Source organism: Panulirus ornatus, chromosome 70, assembly GCF_036320965.1.
Source record: "Panulirus ornatus isolate Po-2019 chromosome 70, ASM3632096v1, whole genome shotgun sequence".
Lineage (NCBI taxonomy): Eukaryota > Metazoa > Arthropoda > Malacostraca > Decapoda > Palinuridae > Panulirus > Panulirus ornatus.
This window is the reverse complement of record NC_092293.1, coordinates 221,504-243,060: the sequence shown is the minus strand read 5'-3', so window position 1 is coordinate 243,060 and position 21,557 is coordinate 221,504. Positions and strand designations below refer to the sequence as shown.

Here is a 21,557-nt window from a genome sequence, read left to right as displayed (position 1 = left end):
CCTCGCACATATGAGGGGGGACGGGGATGGTATTCCATGTGTGGCGAGGTGGCGATGGGAATAAATAAAGGCAGACAGTGTGAATTGTGTGCATGGGTATATATGTATGTGTCTGTGTGTGTATACATATGTGTACTTTGAGATGTATAGGTATGTATATTTGCGTGTGTGGACTTGTATGTATATACATGTGTATGGGGGTGGGTTGGGCCAATTCTTTCGTCTGTTTCATTGCGCTACCTCGCAAACGCGGGAGCCAGCGACAAAGCAAAATAAATAAATATGAATAAATATATATATATATATATATATATATATATATATATATATATATATATATATATATATATATATATATATATATATATATATATATATATATTCTTTCTTTCATTTAAACTATTCGCCATTTCCCGCGTTAGCGAGGTAGCGTTAAGAACAGAGGACTGGGCCTTTGTGGGATATCCTCAACTGGCCCCCCTCTGTTCCTCCTTTTGGAAAATTAAAAAAAAAACGAGAGGGGAGGATTTCCAGCCATCCCGCTCCCTCCCCTTTTATTCACCTTCTACGACATGCAGTGAATACGTGGGAAGTATTCTTAATCCCCAATCCCCAGGGATTATATATATATATATATATATATATATATATATATATATATATATATATATATATATATATATATATATATATATATATATATATATATATATATATATATATATATATATATATATATTTTTTTTTTTTTAAAGGGACATGCATAAATATACATCAGTGAGTAGGGAACCTGGTCAGAGAGAAGTGTTGGACTCTGTACAAATTTATAGGTGTGCAAAAGATAGACTCCTAGATGTTAATGTGTTGGGAGGGGAAACTAATATGAATGAGAAGAGGGTGAGAAAGAAATGAGCTTGGAAAAAAGAGGTGTGTGTGTGTGTGTGTGTGAAATACTAGAAGAGATTGGGTATAGAATGGCTAAAGTTGTAAGCAAATGAAGCAAGGGGAATGGGAGATATTTAGTGAAGCAGTGATAGCATGTGCAAGAGATATGGGATATGGGCAGTTGAGAAATTGGTATTAATTGGCGGGGTGATTGTTCCCTCCACTTCTGATGCATATATCCTCTTTGTCCTCTATCCTCATGTTCTTAACACTACCTCACTAATATGGGAAATGACAAATATATATAAAATAAAATATATGTGGTTTGATTGACTAAGTAATGAAAGGGTAAAAGATATGTGTGGTAATAAAAAGAGTGGTTGAGAGAGCAGAAGTGGCTTTGTTGAAATGATTTGCACTCGTGAGGATGAGTAAGGAGGATTAACAAAGAGGATGTACGTGTCAAAGATGGAGGGAACGAGGAGAAGTGGGAGACCAAATTGGAGGGGGAAAGATGGAGTGAAAAAGATTTTGAGTGATCGGGGCCTGAACATGCAGGAGGGTGAAAGGCGTGCAAGGAATAGAGTGAATTGGAACGATGTGGTATACTGGGGTCGACATGGTGTCAATGGATTGAACCAGGGCATGTGAAGCGTTTGGGGTAAACCATGGAAAGTTCTGTGGGGCTGGATGTGGAAAGGGAGCTGTGGTTTCGGTGCATTATTACATGACAGCTAGAGACTGAGTGTGAACGAATAGGGCCTTTGTTGTCTTTTCCTAGCACTACCTCACACACATGAGGGGGAAGGATGTTGTTATTCCATGTGTGGCGGGGTGGCGATGGGAATGAATAAAGGCAGACAGTATGAATTATGTACATGGGTATATATGTATATGTCTGTGTGTGTATATATATGTATACGTTGAGATGTATAGGTATGTATATGTGGTGTGTGTGGACGTGTATGTATATACATGTGTATGTGGGTGGGTTGGGCCATTCTTTCGTCTGCTTCCTTGCACTACCTCGCTGGCGCGGGAGACGGCGACAGAGCAAGGTGAATAGGTAGATAAATATATATAGGGGAGAAAGAATACTTCCCACGTATTCCCTGCATGTCGTAGAAGGCGACTAAAAGGGAAGGGAGCGGGGGGCTGGAAATCCTCCCCTCTCATTTTTTTTTTAAATTTTCCAAAAGAAGGAACAGAGAAGGGGGCCATATGAGGATATTCCCTCAAAGGCCCAGTCCTCTGTTCTTAACGCTACCTCGCTAATGCGGGAAATGGCGAATAGTATGAAAAAGAAAAAAAAAAAATATATATATATATATATATATATATATATATATATATATATATATATATATATATATATATATATATATATATCCCTGGGGATAGGGGAGAAAGAATACTTCCCACGTATTCCCTGCGTGTCGTAGAAGGCGACTAAAAGGGGAGGGAGCGGGGGGCTGGAAATCCTCCACTCTCAATTTTTTTTTTTTTTAATTTTCCAAAAGAAGGAACAGAGAAGAGGGCCAGGTGAGGATATTCCCTCAGTGGCCCAGTTCTCTGTTCTTAACGCTACCTCGCTAACGCGGGAAATGGCGAATAGTTTGAAAAAAAAAAAAAAATATATATATATAACATACAAAGCTCCAACAGCCAGGATCGAACCTGGGGGTCCCAGGTTCGATCCTGGCTGTTGGAGCTTTGTATGTTCTATGAAGGTGCGCGTTCATATACACTTTATTCGTATTCATATAACTCCGCGTTGTACAGTCAGGTTCGGTAAAACGCTATCAGCTGGCTATGTGTTCTGTTCGGAAACAACCGATAGACCCCGTTGCTCACCATTGTGAGACGAAGGGTATTCGAGTACTTAGTATTTCGAATAGTTGTTTCCTATTATACAGTCCCTTAGCCTAGCGGTTAGCATGCCTGCCTCTTGCATAAGGGGTCCCAGGTTCGATCCTGGCTGTTGGAGCTTTGTATGTTCTATGAAGGTGCGCGTTCAAATACACTTTATTCGTATATATATATATATATATATATATATATATATATTCTGTTTCCCATTTTAGAAAGTTAAAAAATACAAGGAGGGGAGGATTTCTGGCCCCCCGCTCCCGTCCCCTCTAGTCGCCTTCTACGACACGCGAGGAATGCGTGAGAAGTATTCTTTCACCCCTATCCCCAGGGATAATATATATATATATATATATATATATATATATATATATATATATATATATATATATATATATATATATATATACATATGCATATATACATACACATACATACGCACATATACATACACACACACACATATACATATATATACATATGAAAAATGTAATAAACAATTTAGAAAACTGAAACTTCTAGCTTGAAATGAAATGAAAAAATCAATGTCACATAATGGTTCAACCTCTGGCTATGGAAAAGGGAAATGTATAATCTATTTACACAAACGTCAATAGCAGTTCTCATCAATTTGACCACTGTATCAATAAGCTTCAATGTCTAAGCTACATTTTTTCCAATTTCACTATTTTCTTGTCAAAGCACCATGTATGAAAACTATCACTCCAGTAACACAACTATAAGCATTTACTTCCCCTTTAAAAATGTTCTGGGGAAGTCTGTCTCGATACACTGCGGGACACTCTACCACCTGCAGAGGTTTGTGTTACAATGGTTCTTGATTCACAAACGTAGTAGCATCACTGGTGGGCGGAAGAACATTCTTGTAACCACAGCAAGGATCACAGTCCGTGCAACTCCATTATGATGGTTCTTCTCATGACGCAACGCGTGGTCGCAGGCATCGGTCTGTTAAGTTGTTATTCTGTCCCTCTTTGGTGTGCATGTTGTTTGCGAAGATGATTAGGGAGAAGTTTCTGACAACTTCGAACTCGCACAGGACCTCCAGCGAGCTGTAGGACTCGTTCCTCCACCCCACCCACTCGTACCCTTTGCCGTGGCCGATGTCGCTGCGGAAGTTGTGGTCGCCGATCGTCCCGTCGTGGAGCCGGCCGAGGCCGCCGTAGAGGAAGCCGTCCGTGGTCGTGCCGTCGTAGCTCAGGTCCAGCAGGTCCACCTCCTGGCCTCGCTCCTGGCCCTGGGGCATCGAGTACGACACCAGACCGTCGGTATAAGAGCATCCGATCAGTTCGACCCTCATGCAGACGGTGCGCGGGTGTGGGGAGTAGGGCAAGAAGCGGATCTTGGAGGCCAGGATGGGAGGGACGAGCTCGTTCTTCACGGGCATGTACGTGTTCATGTTCCCCTTCAGGATCGTCGTGTTCAAGGATCGTACCGTCCAGTTCCAAGGTCGTATCGTCGCGCTTCAACAGGTTAACTGTTTTGGGTCAGGAAGGTACCGGCAACGCGTACTCACGCCACTCCATCTTTTGTTTCCCTAAATACTGGCTGGGTAGGGCCATTTCTTTCGTCTGTTTCCTTGCGCTACCTCGCAAACGCGGGAGACAGCGACAAAACAAAAAAAAAAAAATAAAAAATATATATATATATATATATATATATATATATATATATATATATATATATATATATATATATATATATATATATTCTTTTCTTTTAAACTATTCGCCATTTCCCGCGTTAGCTAGGTAGCGTTAGGAACAGAGAACTGGGCCTTTTTTGGAATATCCTCACCTGGCCCCCTCTGTTCCTTCTTTATTTATTTATTATTTATTTTGCTTTGTCGCTGTCTCCCGCGTTAGCGAGGTAGCTCTAGGAAACAGACGAAAGGACGGCTCAACCCACCCACATACACATGTATATACATCCACGTCCACACACACAAATATACATACCTATACATCTCAACGTATACATAAATATATATATATATATGTATATATATATATATATATATATATATATATATATATATATATATATATATATATATATATATTCTTTTAAACTATTCGCCATTTCCCGCGTTAGCGAGGTAGCGTTAGGAACAGAGAACTGGGCCTTTTTTGGAATATCCTCACCTGGCCCCCTCTGTTCCTTCTTTTGGAAAAAAAAAAATATATATATATATACATATATACATATATGCATGTATGTACATATATACATATGTACATAATTCATACTGTCTGCCTTTATCAATTCCCATTGCCACCCCGCCACATATGATATAACAACCCCCTCTCCCCTCATGTGTGCGAGGTAGCGCTAGGAAAAGACAACAAAGGCCACATTCGTTCACACTCAGTCTCTAGCTGTCATGTAATAATGCACCGAAACCACAGCTCCCTTTCCACATCCAGGCCCCACAGAACTTTCCTTGCTTTACCCCAGATGCTTAACATGCCCTAGTTCAATCCATTGACAGCACGTCGACCCCGGTATACCACATTGTTCCAATTCACTCTATTCCTTGCACGGCTTTCACCCTCCTGCATGTTCAGTCCCCGAGCACTCAAAATCTTTTTCACTCTCTCTTTCCACCTCCAATTTGGTCTCCCACTTCTCGTTCCCTCCACCTCTGACATATATATCCTCTTGGTCAATCTTTCCTCACTCATTCTCTCCATGTGACCAAACCATTTCAAAACACCCACTTCTGCTCTCTCAACCACCCTCTTTTTATTACCACACATCTCTCTTACCTTTACATTACTTACTCGATCAAACCACCTCACACCACAAATTGTCCTCAAACATCTCATTTCCAGCACATCCACCCTCCTGCGCACAACTCTATCCATAGCCCACACCTTGCAACCATATAACATTGTTGGAACCACTATCCCTTCAAACATACCCATTTTTGCTTTCCGATATAATACTTTCGACTTCCACACACTCTTCAAAGCTCCCAGAATTTTCACCCCCTCCCCCACCCAATGACTCACTTCCGCTTCCATGGTTCCATCCGCTGCCAGATCCACTCCCAGATATCTAAAACAGTTCATTTCCTCAAGTTTTTCTCCATTCAAACTTACCTCCCAATTGACTTGACCCTCAACCCTACTGTAACTAATAACATTGCTCCTATGATGATAACTATCGTTAATTGGCTGTGGAGCCGATGTAAGGCAGAACGAGGTAATTATTTACCGCGTTCATTTGCCAGAGAGAGAGAGAGAGAGAGAGAGAGAGAGAGACGAAAACGCCCTTAGCGACTCTGCCTGGGTACGATGATCAACCCCCCTCCCGCACACACACACACACACACACACACACACATTGTCATCATTTGGTTGGGGCCCAGCGGCATAACTCCCCCATCCTCACAACAATGAAGCGGCACATTGTCACTGATGTTTTAGAAAGCTGTTTGTGTCAGCGATATCAATGTTCACCACGTTTGTAAGGTCTAGGGGGGGGGGGGGGGTGTGGATTAGGTGGATAAGGGGCCCCTTGTTCCCCTGTGCCCTTGTGAATGACGTCATGTGAACTTCTCAAAGATGCCGTATCTTATGTTGTGACTTCACGGCACACCCTCCCTGTGTGAGGCAGAGAGATCCTACATGGTGTGTGAGGTAGAGAGATCCTACATGGTATGTGAGGTAGAGAGATCCTACATGGTGTGTGAGGCAGAGAGATCCTACATGGTGTGTGAGGTAGAGAGATCCTACATGGTGTGTGAGGCAGAGAGATCCTACATGGTGTGTGAGGTAGAGAGATCCTACATGGTATGTGAGGTAGAGAGATCCCACATGTTGTGTGAGGTAGAGAGATCCTACATGGTGTGTGAGGTAGAAAGATCCTGCATGGTGTGTGAGGTAGATAGATCCTACATGGTGTTTGAGGTAGAGAGATCCTACATGGTGTGTGAGGTAGAGAGATCCCACATGTTGTGTGAGGTAGAGAGATCCTACATGGTGTGTGAGGTAGAAAGATCCTGCATGGTGTTTGAGGTAGAGAGATCCTAACATGGTGTGTGAGGTAGAGATCCTACATGTTGTGTGAGGTAGATAGATCCTACATGGTGTTTGAGGTAGAGAGATCCTACATGGTGTGTGAGGTAAAGAGATCCGACATGTTGCGTGAGAGGTAGAGAGATCCCACATGATGTGTGAGGTAGAAATCCTACATGGTGTGAGAGGGAGAGAGATCCTACATGGTGTTTGGGATATAGAGATCTTATGTGGTGTGTGAGGGAGAGAGATCCTACATGGTGTGTGAGGTAGAGAGATCATATGTGGTGTGTGAGGTAGAGAGATCCTATGTGGTGTGTGAGGTAGAGAGATCCTATGTGGTGTGTGAGGTAGAGAGATCCTACTTGGTGTGTGAGGTAGAGAGATCCTATGTGGTGTGTGTGGTAGACAGATCCTATATGGTGTGTGAGGTAGAGAGATCCTACATGTTGCGTGAGGTAGAGAGGTCCTACATGCTGTGTGAGGGAGAAAGTGCTCCTACATGGTGTGTGAGGTAGAGAGATCCTACATGGTGTGTGAGGTAGAGAGATCCTACATGGTGTGTGAGGTAGAGAGATCCTACATGGTGTTTGAGGTAGAGAGATCCTACATGATGTGTGAGGTAGAGAGATCCCACATGATGTGTTAGGTAGAGAGATCCTACATGGTGTTTAGGATATAGAGATCTTATGTGGTGTGTGAGGTAGAGAAATCCTATATGATGTGTGAGGTAGACATGGTGTGTGAGGTAGAGAGATCACATGTGGTGTGTGAGGTAGAGAGATCCTACTTGGTGTGTGAGGTAGAGAGATCCTATGTGGTGTGTGAGGTAGAGAGATCCTATGTGGTGTGTGAGGTAGAGAGATCCTATGTGGTGTGTGTGGTAGAGATATCCTACATGGTGTGTGAGGTAGAGAGATCATATGTGGTGTGTGAGGTAGAGAGATCCTATGTGGTGTGTGTGGTAGAGAGATCCTATGTGGTGTGTGAGGTAGAGAGATCCTATATGGTGTGTGTGGTAGAGATATCCTACATGGTGTGTGAGGTAGAGAGATCCTACATGCTGCGTGAGGTAGAGATATCCTACATGCTGTGTGAGGGAGAAAGAGCTCCTACATGGTGGGTGAGGTAGGGAGATCATATGTGGTGTATGAGGTAAGAGATCCTACATGGTGTGTGAGGTAGAGAGATCCTACATGGTGTGTAAGGTAGAGAGATCATACATGGTGTGTGAGGTAGAGAGATCCTACATGGTGTGTTAGGTAGAGAGATCCTACATGGTGTGTAAGGTAGAGAGATCCTACATGTTGTGTGGGGTAGAGAGATCCTACATGGTGTGTGAGGTAGAGAGCTCCTACATGGTGTGTAAGGTAGAGAGATCCTACATGGTGTGTGAGGTAGAGAGATCCTACATGGTGTGTGAGGTAGAGAGATCCTACATGGTGTGTGAGGTAGAGAGATCCTACATGGTGTGTGAGGTAGAAAGATCCTACATGGTGTGTGAGGTAGAGAGATCCTACATGGTGTGTGAGGTAGAGAGATCATACATGGTGTGTGAGCTAGAGAGATCCTACATGGTGTGTGAGGTAGAGAGATCATACATGGTGTGTGAGGTAGAGAGATCCTACATGGTGTGTTAGGTAGAGAGCTCATACATGGTGTGTGAGGTAGAGAGATCCTACATGGTGTGTGAGGTAGAGAGATCATACATGGTGTGTGAGGTAGAGAGATACGTAAAGTTAGTATAACTTCTTTCATTCCAAGCCTTGAGAGATGTCCTTTTTAAAGTAAATTATTTATCTTTATAAAAGGAAATAATAGATGAAATGTAAAATAGAAATACTTAAGATAATAGATAGTATACAAATATTAATATTTGTGATTATTCTTTTTTAATTTGATATCAAAAAATACCAAAAAAATTTCACATCCTTTTTATACATACATACATACATATATATATATATATATATATATATATATATATATATATATATATATATATATATATATATATATATATATATATATATATATATATATATATATACATATATATATATATATATATATATATATATATATATATATATATATATTGTCGTTATCAAAAGAAATAGAAAATAGATTAGAGATCATGAGAATAGTGTAATATTATATAAATATTAATTTTTGTAGATAAGTTTTTTTGAACTTAAAATTTAAAAAAAAGATGCGAAAGAAAAGCACACATCCTTCTGTTATATGTATATAAAGAAATCAATGCTGAGTCAATAGCCGGTGCACATAACGAACAGTAATGTCGGGGTGCGTCGCTATAAAATCCGTAACCAGTGTGTTTGTGTCAGTTGGAGGAAGCTGTTGGACTTGCAGGGGTTGTATCCTGCGATGCACATTCTGGGATCTGACCTCCCGTGCCATGATGGCTGCCCGACGCCTCTCGAAGGCGTACTGCAAGTGTTTCAGAACTACCTCCAGTTTGGGTCGTGCTTCAGGATCATATCTTGTGGCCTCTCTAATTGTAGATACCACGCGTAAGCGGCGTCTCTTATAAACTATTTGAAGTATTCTAATAAGGAGGACGGCATATGAGAACACATCAGACTTTCTTGTGCTAGGTTGGCCACGCTTCACCTCAGGAGCCATCCATGGGTAATCCTCAGGATCGCTCTCGAGTTCATTAGTCACCTCCTCGAAACATGCAAGTCCCAGATCGATGATGTTCACTCTGGGTGACTCCGGATCGCCACTCACCACCACATTGTTAGGCTTTAGGTCATTGTGGATGAGTCCTTTGTGGTGTATTTCAAGAAGCCTTTGTCCAACCATCAGTCCCAGTTGCAGGAGGTCGTAGCCATCTGGTCCTTTGCCTTTAATGATATCCTGGAGAGTGTATTGGCCGCAGTAGGTCATCAAGATGGCTGGTGGTTCCTCGGAATAAGCCAACAACATTGGGACTCCTCCAGCTCCTTCCAGCAAAACCATGTATTGGCTCTCTCGCATGAGACGCTCATCCTCAGAAAAGTGAGACACCTTCAGAACGGCCAGTTCGTCATGCCACTTGACGAGGTAGGCAGTCCCGTTCCCCCCTTCGCCCAAGGTGGCCAGGCTTTCGGAAACAAGCAGTTCCAATGCTTTTCGGTCGATCTGAGTCATGTTGAGAGGAGAACCTTTGGTTTTGTGTTGGGTATCAGCAGAAATTTACCACTCTCAGTGTGCAGGTCCGTGGATGTGATTTCGATGCCTAAGTTGTTTCGTTGCCTACTGATCTTACGTTATATCCTGGATATGCAGAAAATCATAGTTAACTCCTCAGGTAATTGAGTTATCAGTGATTCAATGACTTCATTACTTGAAACCCTGAGATTTGAATATAAACTATCTATCTGTCATCTATATATCTATCTATCAGTCTATGTATCTGCCTATCTATGTATATTTATTCTTTATATATATATATATATATATATATATATATATATATATATATATATATATATATATATATATATATATATATATATACATATATATATATATATCCCTGGGGATAGGGGAGAAAGAATACTTCCCACGTATTCCCTGCGTGTCGTAGAAGGCGACTAAAAGGGGAGGGAGCGGGAGGCTGGAAATCCTTCCCTCTCGTTTTTTTTTTTAATTTTCCAAAAGAAGGAACAGAGAATTGGGCCAGGTGAGGGTATTCCCTCAAAGGCCCAGTCCTCTGTTCTTAACGCTACCTCGCTAATGCGGGAAATGGCGAATAGTTTGAAAGAAAAGAAAGATATATATATATATATATATATATATATATATATATATATATATATATATATATATATATATATATATATATATATATATCTTTCTTTCATACTATTTGCCATTTCCCGCGATAGCGAGGTAGTGTTAAGAACAGAGGACTGGGTCATTGAGGGAATATCCTCACCTGGCCCTCTTCTCTGTTCCTTCTTTTTGGGGAAAAAAAAAAAAAAAAAAAAAAAACGAGAGGGGAGGATTTCCAGCCTCCCGCTCCCTTCCCTTTTAGTCGCCTTCTACGACACACAGGGAATACGTGGGAAGTATTCTTTCTCCCCTATCCCCAGGGAATATATATATATATATATATATATATATATATATATATATATATATATATTGTGTATTCTTTTTTTTTCTTTGTTTCAAACTATTCGCCATTTACCGCATTAGCGAGGTAGCGTTAAGAACAGAGGACTGGGCCCAATTCTCTGTTCCTTCTTTTGGAAAACTAGAAAAAAACGAGAGGGGAGGATTTCCAGCCCTCCCCGCTCCCTCCCCTTTTAGTCGCCTTCTACGACTACGACTTTCAGCTCAAGAGCAGTAAATATGGCGGAGAATTCAGTTTGTAGTGAAGATACCCAATTGTATATTGTGTACATTTTCTAATATGCCAAGTAGGGAAGATAAAGAATATGTAATAAACCCTATGGTCGTGATTTCTACCAACTCAAGAGCAGTAAATATCGCGGGCAATTCAGTTTTCAATGATGCCCAATTGTGTATTATATTTATCATATCATAATGCAATTGTGTTAAATAATGAAGATAAAGAATGAGAGATAAACTCTATGGCCGTGATTTCTACCGGCTCAAGTGCATTAGATATGGTGGACAATTCAGTTTAAGTGAAGATGCCCAATTGTACATTGTATGTATCATATGGGACAGTTCAGTTTGTAGTGAAGATGCCTTACTTTGTATTGTATATATCATATTCGAAACTAGGTTGGCAGGTAGTGAAAATAAAGAATTAGAGATCATTAAACTCTATGGCTGTGATTTCTTCCACCTCAAGTGCAGTAAATATGGTGGACAATTCAGTTTACGGTGAAGATACCTAATTCTGTACTGTATATAACATATTGTACTCTAGGTGTTTCAAGAAGTGAAGATATATAGCGTTTTAGGTTGGCTTTGGGTCCGCCATTGAAAGTAGTTTGGAGGATTTGGAGGATCAGGTCAATAAGGTTAAGTTCACTACAACCTCCTATTCACTAACGTGTATCTTCACTACTAGCTTATTTTCACTTAATTATATCTCACTATATCCTCTTTTTCACTACACCGTTATTTCTACCATACCATCATCATTGTACTTCCTGATGTTCACTAGAAATAGTTCTTATCTTCACTACATAATCATTTTGAATAAACTTTACTCTTTAATAACCCTTATCTCTACTACATTCGTATCTTCACTACATTCGTATCTCCACTACAACCTATCTTGACAATATCCTTATCATCACTATACTCTTCCTCACTACACTCTCATCTTAACATCATCCTTCTGTTTACCGAACTTAGTTCAAAGTCTGACTTGAACGTAGCTTTGGAAAGTTTGTGTTCCTCATTGTGTTACCTCCTTATTATCATTGTAAAGGCAATTGTCACTACTCCCTAACTAAACCGTCATCGTCACTACACTCTCATCATTATCATTACTTCTTGATGTTCAATACAAAATTTCAACATACATATTTGTCTTCACTACAGAATAATTTTCATTGCACCTTAATCTTCATTACTCCTTGTTTCAGCTACATCCGTATCTTCCATTCATTCTTATATCTTATATTAATTACATCTTTACAATATCTTTATATCTTCTCTGTTCCGTCTTTTGTAAAATTGAAAATGAGAGTAAAGGATTTCCGGCCTTCTGCTCCCTACCCTTTTAGTCGCCTTGTATGCCACGCAGGGAATACGTGGCAAGTATACTTTCTTCCCTATCCCCAGGGATAACAGCATCTGGTGTTCCCAGACGGTCACCCATCCAAGTACTAACCAGACCCAACGTTACTTAACTTTATATATATATATATATATATATATATATATATATATATATATATATATATATATATATATATATATATATATATATATATATATATATATATATATATATATATATATGTATATATGTATATATACATATATACATATACAAGACTGAAAACAATGAATTTCCCAAATAAAAAATGGAAGCGCCGGGGTTTGAACCCGGGACCTCTCGCATGCCAAGCGAGTGCTCTACCACTGAGCTACGCCCCCAAAAACATTTTTTTGGACTTAGTATTATATGAAGCACTGAGATTACCACGGCAAAATACTGTTTGACCGACCATTGCCGACTAGCCGGCAAAATAACCACAGGGTAAATCCTGTTGCTGTCATGTTTTCCTCTTAATTTTCCACGAAGAAATGAGTTTTAATTTTTTATTTTCGTTGCAATAGACTGGAACTAAGCAATAGACTGGAACTAAGTAATAGACTGGAACTAAGCTGACCTGGTATGAGGTCAGAGCCCTCATTATCATCCCTGCTAACTACCGGAAGCAGATTAAGTCGTTCCACAACCGATGTCCGGCCCATGTTAACTCTGATGTGCCCAGCAGTTGGAGGAGGATCGCCAGAAGCTTCTGGAAGATTTCAAGGACGTCTTGGTGGACCTGACCCTTTCAGATAAGGTCGAAAACCCCAATTTATTGTGAAGATCTTCACTATAACGTTGGACGAACATACTGAATGTTGCACACATGTGATGCGGACAAAATGAAACAAGAAAAAGACAAAAATTATGTCTGGTGTGGGTCTCGAACCCACGACCTTAAGTGTGTAAGACTCACGCTCTACCACTGAGCTAACCAGACAATAGAAAATTCGTCTGTTTCTTCAATTTGAATTAATGAAAATCTTTGCGAGGCAGCGTTAAGAAAAGAGAGATGTCTTTGACGAAATATACTTGTTTGGCTTATTCTTCTGTTCCTCATTATCGAAAGTAAACGTACTGAAGGATATATATATATATATATATATATATATATATATATATATATATATATATATATATATATATATATATATATATATATTTATATATATATATATATATATATATTATCCCTGGGGATAGGGGAGAAAGAATATTTCCCACGTATTCCCTGCGTGTCGTAGAAGGCGAACTAAAAGGGAAGGGAGCGGGGGGCTGGAAATCCTCCCCTCTCGTTTTTTCTTTTTTAATATTCCAATGGAAGAAACAGAGAAGGGGGCCGGGTGAGGATGTTTCCTCAGAGGCCCAGTCCTCTGTTCTTAACGCTACCTCGCTGACGCGGGAAATGGCGAATAGTATGAAAGAAAAAAGAATATACATATATATTCAATATATACTTCCCACGTATTCCCTGCGTGTCGTAGAAGGCGACTAAAAGGGGAGGGAGCGGGGGGCTGGAAATCCTCCCCTCTCGTTTTTTTTTTTTTTCCAAAAAAAGGAACAGAGAAGGGGGGCAGGTGAGGATGTTCCCTCAGAGGCCCAGTCCTCTGTTCTTAACGCTACCTTGCTGATGCGGGAAATGGCGAATAGTTTGAAAAAAAAAAAAATATATATATATATATATATATATATATATATATATATATATATATATATATATATATATATATATATATATATATATAGATATATATAAATATATATATATATATATATATATATATATATATATATGTATATATATATATATGTATTGGAAAGGATCACGATTTTGCATGTTATCAAGTATACTCTTATGAGTCCACTAGGAAAATAAACACGATAAGTTCCCAAGTGCACTTTCGTGTAATACTCACATCATCAAGGGAGACACAAGAGAGAAATATAACAGTCAGTTGATATACAACGAAGAGACGTAGCTAGGACGCCATATGGTAAACATGTGATTGTCCAAGACAGACAACAAGCGCATCATAAACTTATCATGTGGACAAGAAGGTGAATTGTTTACACATTTTATCAGCATTAAAGTTATCCAATTTGTATAGACCATCACTAATATTAAGATTATAATTCTTTGTGTATTCAGAAATAGATGATTCAATGATATTTTTCGTGGTGCTGGAGTTAGAGTTAATAACTGAGATGGCATTATTAACTCTAATTCCAGTACCACGAGAAATACCATTGAATCTTCTATTATTAAATACACAAAGAATTATAAACCTTAAGGAAACAACATGGTGGTCAAAAATAAGCTTTAGGAATGAAGTTTATGAATGGAATATCAGTGAGACGATCCAAATGACGAATGAATGAGAGCGTAGTCAACATACAATATAAAAGGACATATTATGAATGGCAGCCAGGCAAGTAACGGCCCAACTGAATGGAAGGATTTAAAAGTTCGCGTTATATGACGAATTTTGATAGATTATCCAAATTTCCATTCCAGTTATGAAACTTAATGGTTGTGTTCAGTTCTAGAGACAAAGTTTAAAGGTTTGTGTGTCAAAGATGAACCACAAAGGATATCGTTAAATTAACTGACATTAAAATTTGTCAATTAAGTAAATCATTTTGTACAATAGCTGTAATTTGACAGAGTTAAAAGTTCGCATTTTCATTACAATTCTAATTTATAAGTTTGAGCTTCAATGATGGTTTGCACAAGCTTAACGTACATTTAAGTGTTGTGTTTATATGACGTATCTTAAAGGACTCTGGTAAAATAACGCAGCTGGAAGGTTTACGTTCAAATGACGGTGTTTAAATGTTTATTGATGAATGGTAGATTTAAATGGATAGATTTTAAGTTCGCGTTTTCATGAGCGACTTTAAACTTTGTGGTTGAATGTCACAGTTTAAATGTTGGTATGTACAATGTTGACCAGATGGCGGTAGTGTGTAGACACAGCCATACCAGGTCGTATTTATCATCATTAAAGTCACCTTCCTTACTTACTTATGGCGGCGATGAAATTCACTGGTTCTTGATTGTGCACCAATTAACCTATCAGATAATGGTACAATGTTTGCCTGGTGTTGCATATATCACGTCTGTTGTTGAAACACAAGAATGCCAGGTGACTTTGGGAGTGGATGATAATGTAAAGATCAATATAAATGTGGGAAATCTTGAACCGCCATCACCAGACACAACACATGTTTGGATCTGGCGGGGGGAGGGACTTGCCTGTGACGTCACGATGCCCCGCCTCCAGCCTGGCGCCGCTCTGTGTGTGTGTGTGTGTGTGTGTGTGTGTGTGTGCATTATGGGAGAGAGTTATACACTCGTGTTGTCCCGTCTCTTAACCTTATAAGTATATACTATACATTTGCTCCTGGAATTGGTTCAGTTTAGTAAGTTAGAGAGAACTTCCAAATTTATTTTCTCCTGGCAAGATGGCCGGGTGGTTTAAGGCGCTGCTTTCAAATCATTGTCTGGTCTTCCGGGCGTGGGTTCGAGTCCCGCTCCTGATAAACATTTATCTTTCTTTTTTCCATAAAACATGACTAACCCAGAGACAGCAGGAACCAACAGTTGGTTGGGACACAAGATATACACTAATCCCTGGGATGCTTCCATCCAATGGAAAATGAAAAACATACAATTGGAAAAACTTATTTTTTCCTGAAAACATGTTGACTTATATTCATTTAATGGTTACGAAAACTAAACAATATACACCAAGATGACTACAGGTTCAAAATACTGTTACAAGGACAGATCAAGACAAAATCATGGTTTGTGGAGTTTAATTCTTTTAACTCAGTGTAACACCGGTATGTGGTATATTTAGACCATATTGTCTTGTTATATTAGGAAGACACAACTGTATTGAATGTTTTACCGTTATTATCATTATAGTACAGTACTATTTATCATAATTACATTATTATTATTACTATTATTATTATTATCATTATAGTACAGTACTATTTATCATAATTACATCATTATTAATACTATTATTATTATTATCATTATAGTACAGTACTATTTATCATAATTACATCATTATTATTACTATTATTATTATCATTATCATTATAGACCAGTACTATTTATCATAATTACATCATTATTATTACTATTATTATTATCAACAATTTTACTATCATTATATTACAGTACTATTTATCATAATTACATCATTATTATTACTATTATTATTATTATCATTATAGTACAGTACTATTTATCATAATTATATCATTATTATTACTATTATCATTATCATTATCATTATAGTACAGTGCTATTTATCATAATTACATCATTATTATTACTATTATTATTATTATCATTATAGTACAGTACTATTTATCAAAATTACATCATTATTATTACTATTATCATTATAGTACAATACTATTTATCATAATTACATCATTATTATTACTATTATTATTATCAACAATTTTATTATCATTATAGTACAGTACTATTTATCATAATTACATCATTATTATTACTATCATCATTATTATCATCATTATTATTATCATTATTGTTATTATCATTATTTTCATTATTATCATTATTATTACCATTATCACTATTATTATCATTATTATTATTATCATCATTATTATCATTATTGTAATCATTATGATTATAATTATTATTATTATTATTATTATTATTATTATTATTATTATTATTATTATTATTATTAGTATTATTATTATTATTATTATCATTATTATCATTATTATTATTATTATCATCATTATTATCATTATTGTAATCATTATGATTATAATTATTATTATTATTATTATTATTATTATTATTATTATTATTATTATCATTATTATCATTATTATTATTATTATCATCATCATCATCATTATTAGCATCGTCATTACTATTATGTATCATTATTATTATCATCATCATTATCATTATTATTACAATTATCACTATTATTATCATTATCATTAGTATCATTGTTATCATTATTATAATCATTATGATTATTATTATCATTAAGTATAATATGATATCTGGTACTGAAGGATACAATATGCTGGTTATCAAGTGGCAAGTTAGATATGGTATGGATTGTCATTTCACATGTAGGTTAGTAGGAAATATATTGTGTACCTAACGTGTGTTGTTGGGCACTATAATCGTCCGATAATGATAATGATTAAATCTTATTTCCTGATCTTATCAGTTTTAAAACCAGATATATGAAATATCTTTCGTTGACCATATTTTTATCTACAGTTCAGTATGTACATGTGTGGTCTTAAGATTTAGGTGACTAAGTATTGCAATTCACTGGCAGGTGTGGTGCGCATTATCACCGAGCCTGAGTCTCAAAGATCAAGGTCATGGGTTCAAATGTCCAACATTCAGTATGTTCATCCAACGTTATAGTGAAGATCTTGACGATGAATTAGGATTTGGACATTATCTGAAAGCGTTGGGTCAAAGATCAGTGATTTTAAGAGTTTAGTGAGATAGTATTGAAGTGGAGATTGTAGTGGCTGAGGCCAAGGACCAGTGGTGTCCAGAAAGTAGTGAAGATAATGACCATTGTCCTGCCCCATTAGGTCAGGTCAAATGGCACTTAACGAAGTAGCGAGTTAGAGTCAAGAACAGAGGCAAGTATTTTGGGAGCAAGTGAGTGAGTGTGTCAGCAGTAATGATGTAAGAGACCAGGTATTAGTGATGGTGATTTAAATGCGAAGGTAAGTAATGTGGCAGTGGAAGGTATAACTGAGGTGCATGGAAATGGTGAACAACTTGTGTTGTGTGTGTGTAAAGGACTGGTGATTGGGAATACCTGGTTTGTAAAATGTGATATACATAAATATACGTATGTGAGTAGGAGAGATGGCCAGTGGGCATGACTGGATTACATGTTAATTGAAAGACGTGTAAAAGAAAGACTTTTGGATGTAAATGTGCTGATAGGGGCAGCTGGAGGCGACAGTGGAGACGACAGTGAAGATCTGAAGAGGTTTTCGAAAGAGGAAATAATGTCGGGGAGAAGAGGTGGCGAGAGGAAGTGAACTTGGAAAAGAGACTTGTGTGAAGAAATACCAAGAGAGATTGAGTGCCACATACACTCTTACTACGTAAATATCCCTTTCTATGAGATGACGTAAAGATGTTGATGAACAGAGGAGTTATGATATGACATGAAAAAGTTGGAGAATAAATGAAGGAAAGATTGAGATATACAGATGACTGGCGGACCGCCATGATGGTTGTCAATCTAGCCAGCTGGGTTATTATTTATAAGTTGTGTTTAGTTGTAGGTCCAAGTTTGTTGTCAGGATATAATGTTGACTGCCAGTGAGTACCTGGCTGGCGCGGGTGCCACAAGGCTGGGTCAAGTGTAGTGTAAGTGTGGTCTAGGGATGGTGTGTGTACCACTTGTAGATGATGGGCCGCATCATGACCTGCCCGTTATAACATCTTGACCAACACCTGCTGCTGCTGCTACACTTGCAACTCTCCTTTTTTAAGGCCGTTTTTATGCATGTGACTTTCTTTTTTTTGAATCATTCTAATGCTATAGTTACAAAATTATTTCTACTATGTAGTTTCTGTGAAAATATACTCAGAAAGCACATTGCTGTCGTCTTCCAGGCATTGCCCATCTGATACAATAATTGGTAGTAATTAGATTTCAGATGAGGAGATATAGTTGTACTCCTCATGACTAAAGGTGTTGTTCTTTGACAATATGCTGTACTGACCCAAGTTTATACGTATTACAGTAACGATATGAGAAGTTGATGATATTCCAGGTAAAGTTACAGATTACATCAGTAAACATACCTCTTACATAACTAACCCTGCCTGCCACCTGTGAGAGAAAGAAACTCTCATGATCTTAATGTGTTCATTTGGAAGGATTCTAATGCCTGGTATCAAGGAAATGATATGCATACTGTAATACAGTGATCAATATTGTAGGTCATAATGTAAGTGGTGTGTGACTAACTACAGCTGTAATATTACCTGTTCATTCTTGCTACTAACGCATGACACCAAGTTGTCTGTTAGTCTTATTACGTACATTAATACACTGTTGTCTTGGCTTTACATCTCTACTAATGATGACACCTAAATCCTTCTCCTGCCTTGATAGTTTTATTTCCACATCTTAAGATGATACTTTAGTTTGCCTGCTATGTGTACACAGTGTAAACATATGTCTACGGTGAATATCACTGGCCATTGTACACTGACGTTGTTCAACAATGTAGACCCAGGAGAGAACCTTAGACACCATTACGGTATTTTGTGATGGACGAAAACTTGACTCAATACAAGAAAAATAATTACACCTTTACTGAGTCTGAGAACCTATCATTGATTGTCATAGAATCCAGATGTAAAATGTATATTGCTACCGGATTTCTATAGAAAGTACGTGGGACATTGTATCTAAGCAAATTATCTAATACGATAATAAATAAAATCCCATAGCTTTTCTGTAGCACAGGGTACAGAAATGTATGTAACGTGAAACCGGTAAAATTAACATAGCTAACATAAAGATTTCTATTTTGCAGATAACATAAATGTTTTACATGTAGAAATCAGTAATATCTTCAACAACCTAAACATAATACCATCAAATTTTATATTACAAGGTTTTCATCCGGCTTTTACTCATTAAAACGATATTGCCTACAGAAAAGTAATATAGTTATTATCAGTAAAAGGTTTACAGAAGTTATGAGTTTATATTCTTCAAAACTTTAGTACGATACTTTATGTAAACTTTGAAAAATAGACCTGTTTTGAACACTGTGATGAACACTAATGAAAAAATTATCCGCGTGTTACTTAGAAATATCATTTATGAATTAAACTAAAGTATTTTTCAGAGAAAATCTATATTGATATAAAAAACAACAAACAATCAAGTTTGATAAACTAGAGTTCATTAAATGACAAATAAAGAATATGATATGTGAATTTCAACAATTTTATTAACATCACAAAACGAAATACATAACCCAAATAATATAAATCATCAAAAGTTATAAAAAAGAAGCCCTCTCATGACGTAAGCACTTATAGTATCGGCGGAATCCGGTAACACCTCTCGAATATCATGTGGAAGACAGAGTAGAGTGGCTAGGCTCAGAAGCATGTTCTCCACTTCAACTGACTAATGATATGTTAAGACAACACAAACCACATACATCCATTGTGAGGATGGAATCAGGGATGAAACATCTATAACTAGAAAGGTTAAAGATACAAAGATGGTGAAATACCTTTACCCGGGATCACTAGCACCTGTGGCAATGGACACACCTTTGTAATGCTTGATCACTTACAACTGATCAACTTTAATACGAAAGTCTTAGGTATTATCCTTCAGGAAAACTTTTTAAAAATATTTATAAAACACATATATATGTTAGATATACACTATCTCTAGAATGTATCTTTACCTGGGACGTGTAACACTTATGTGGATAGACACAACTTTGTAATGCATGATCCATTACACGAAATGAACTTCACTAACGAAGAGTTATACAACGCGTCGTTGGAGAACATTAATCAAATACCTATACAGAATTTTCATGTTAGATAAAAGACATTCTTGGTAGTAAACATAAGAAATGATGATGAAAGATCAGGGACGTAGATGTAGATATTTTGTTCAAAGATAAGATACTCCTGCCTTAAACTAACTCATTGTATTGCATTTTCACTTAGATACCCACATGATAATGCGTTCTGTTCTTTAAAATCAAATTCTTATGTTTCTAACATGTTTTTATTATATCTTATATAATCTTAAGGATTCAGGCTTAAAGATCTTGGTTCTGAACAACCATTATAATGCAACACAATACATATTTATCATAAACTAATAATCTATCACAATAACCATTATGTTTGTACCAGATTCTTTAAGTCCTCAGTCACGTTTGTTAATATATAAGAGATT

General features: G+C 37.4%; 1 protein-coding gene across 1 annotated transcript; it reads right to left on the bottom strand.

Moving 5' to 3' along the window:
* Positions 1-3,691: 3,691 nt before the first annotated feature.
* Positions 3,692-4,174, bottom strand: LOC139747727 (epithelial discoidin domain-containing receptor 1-like). Its single transcript, XM_071660330.1, has one exon. It carries the CDS (start codon positions 4,172-4,174, stop codon positions 3,692-3,694), a length of 483 nt encoding a protein of 160 aa, XP_071516431.1.
* Positions 4,175-21,557: the final 17,383 nt, after the last annotated feature.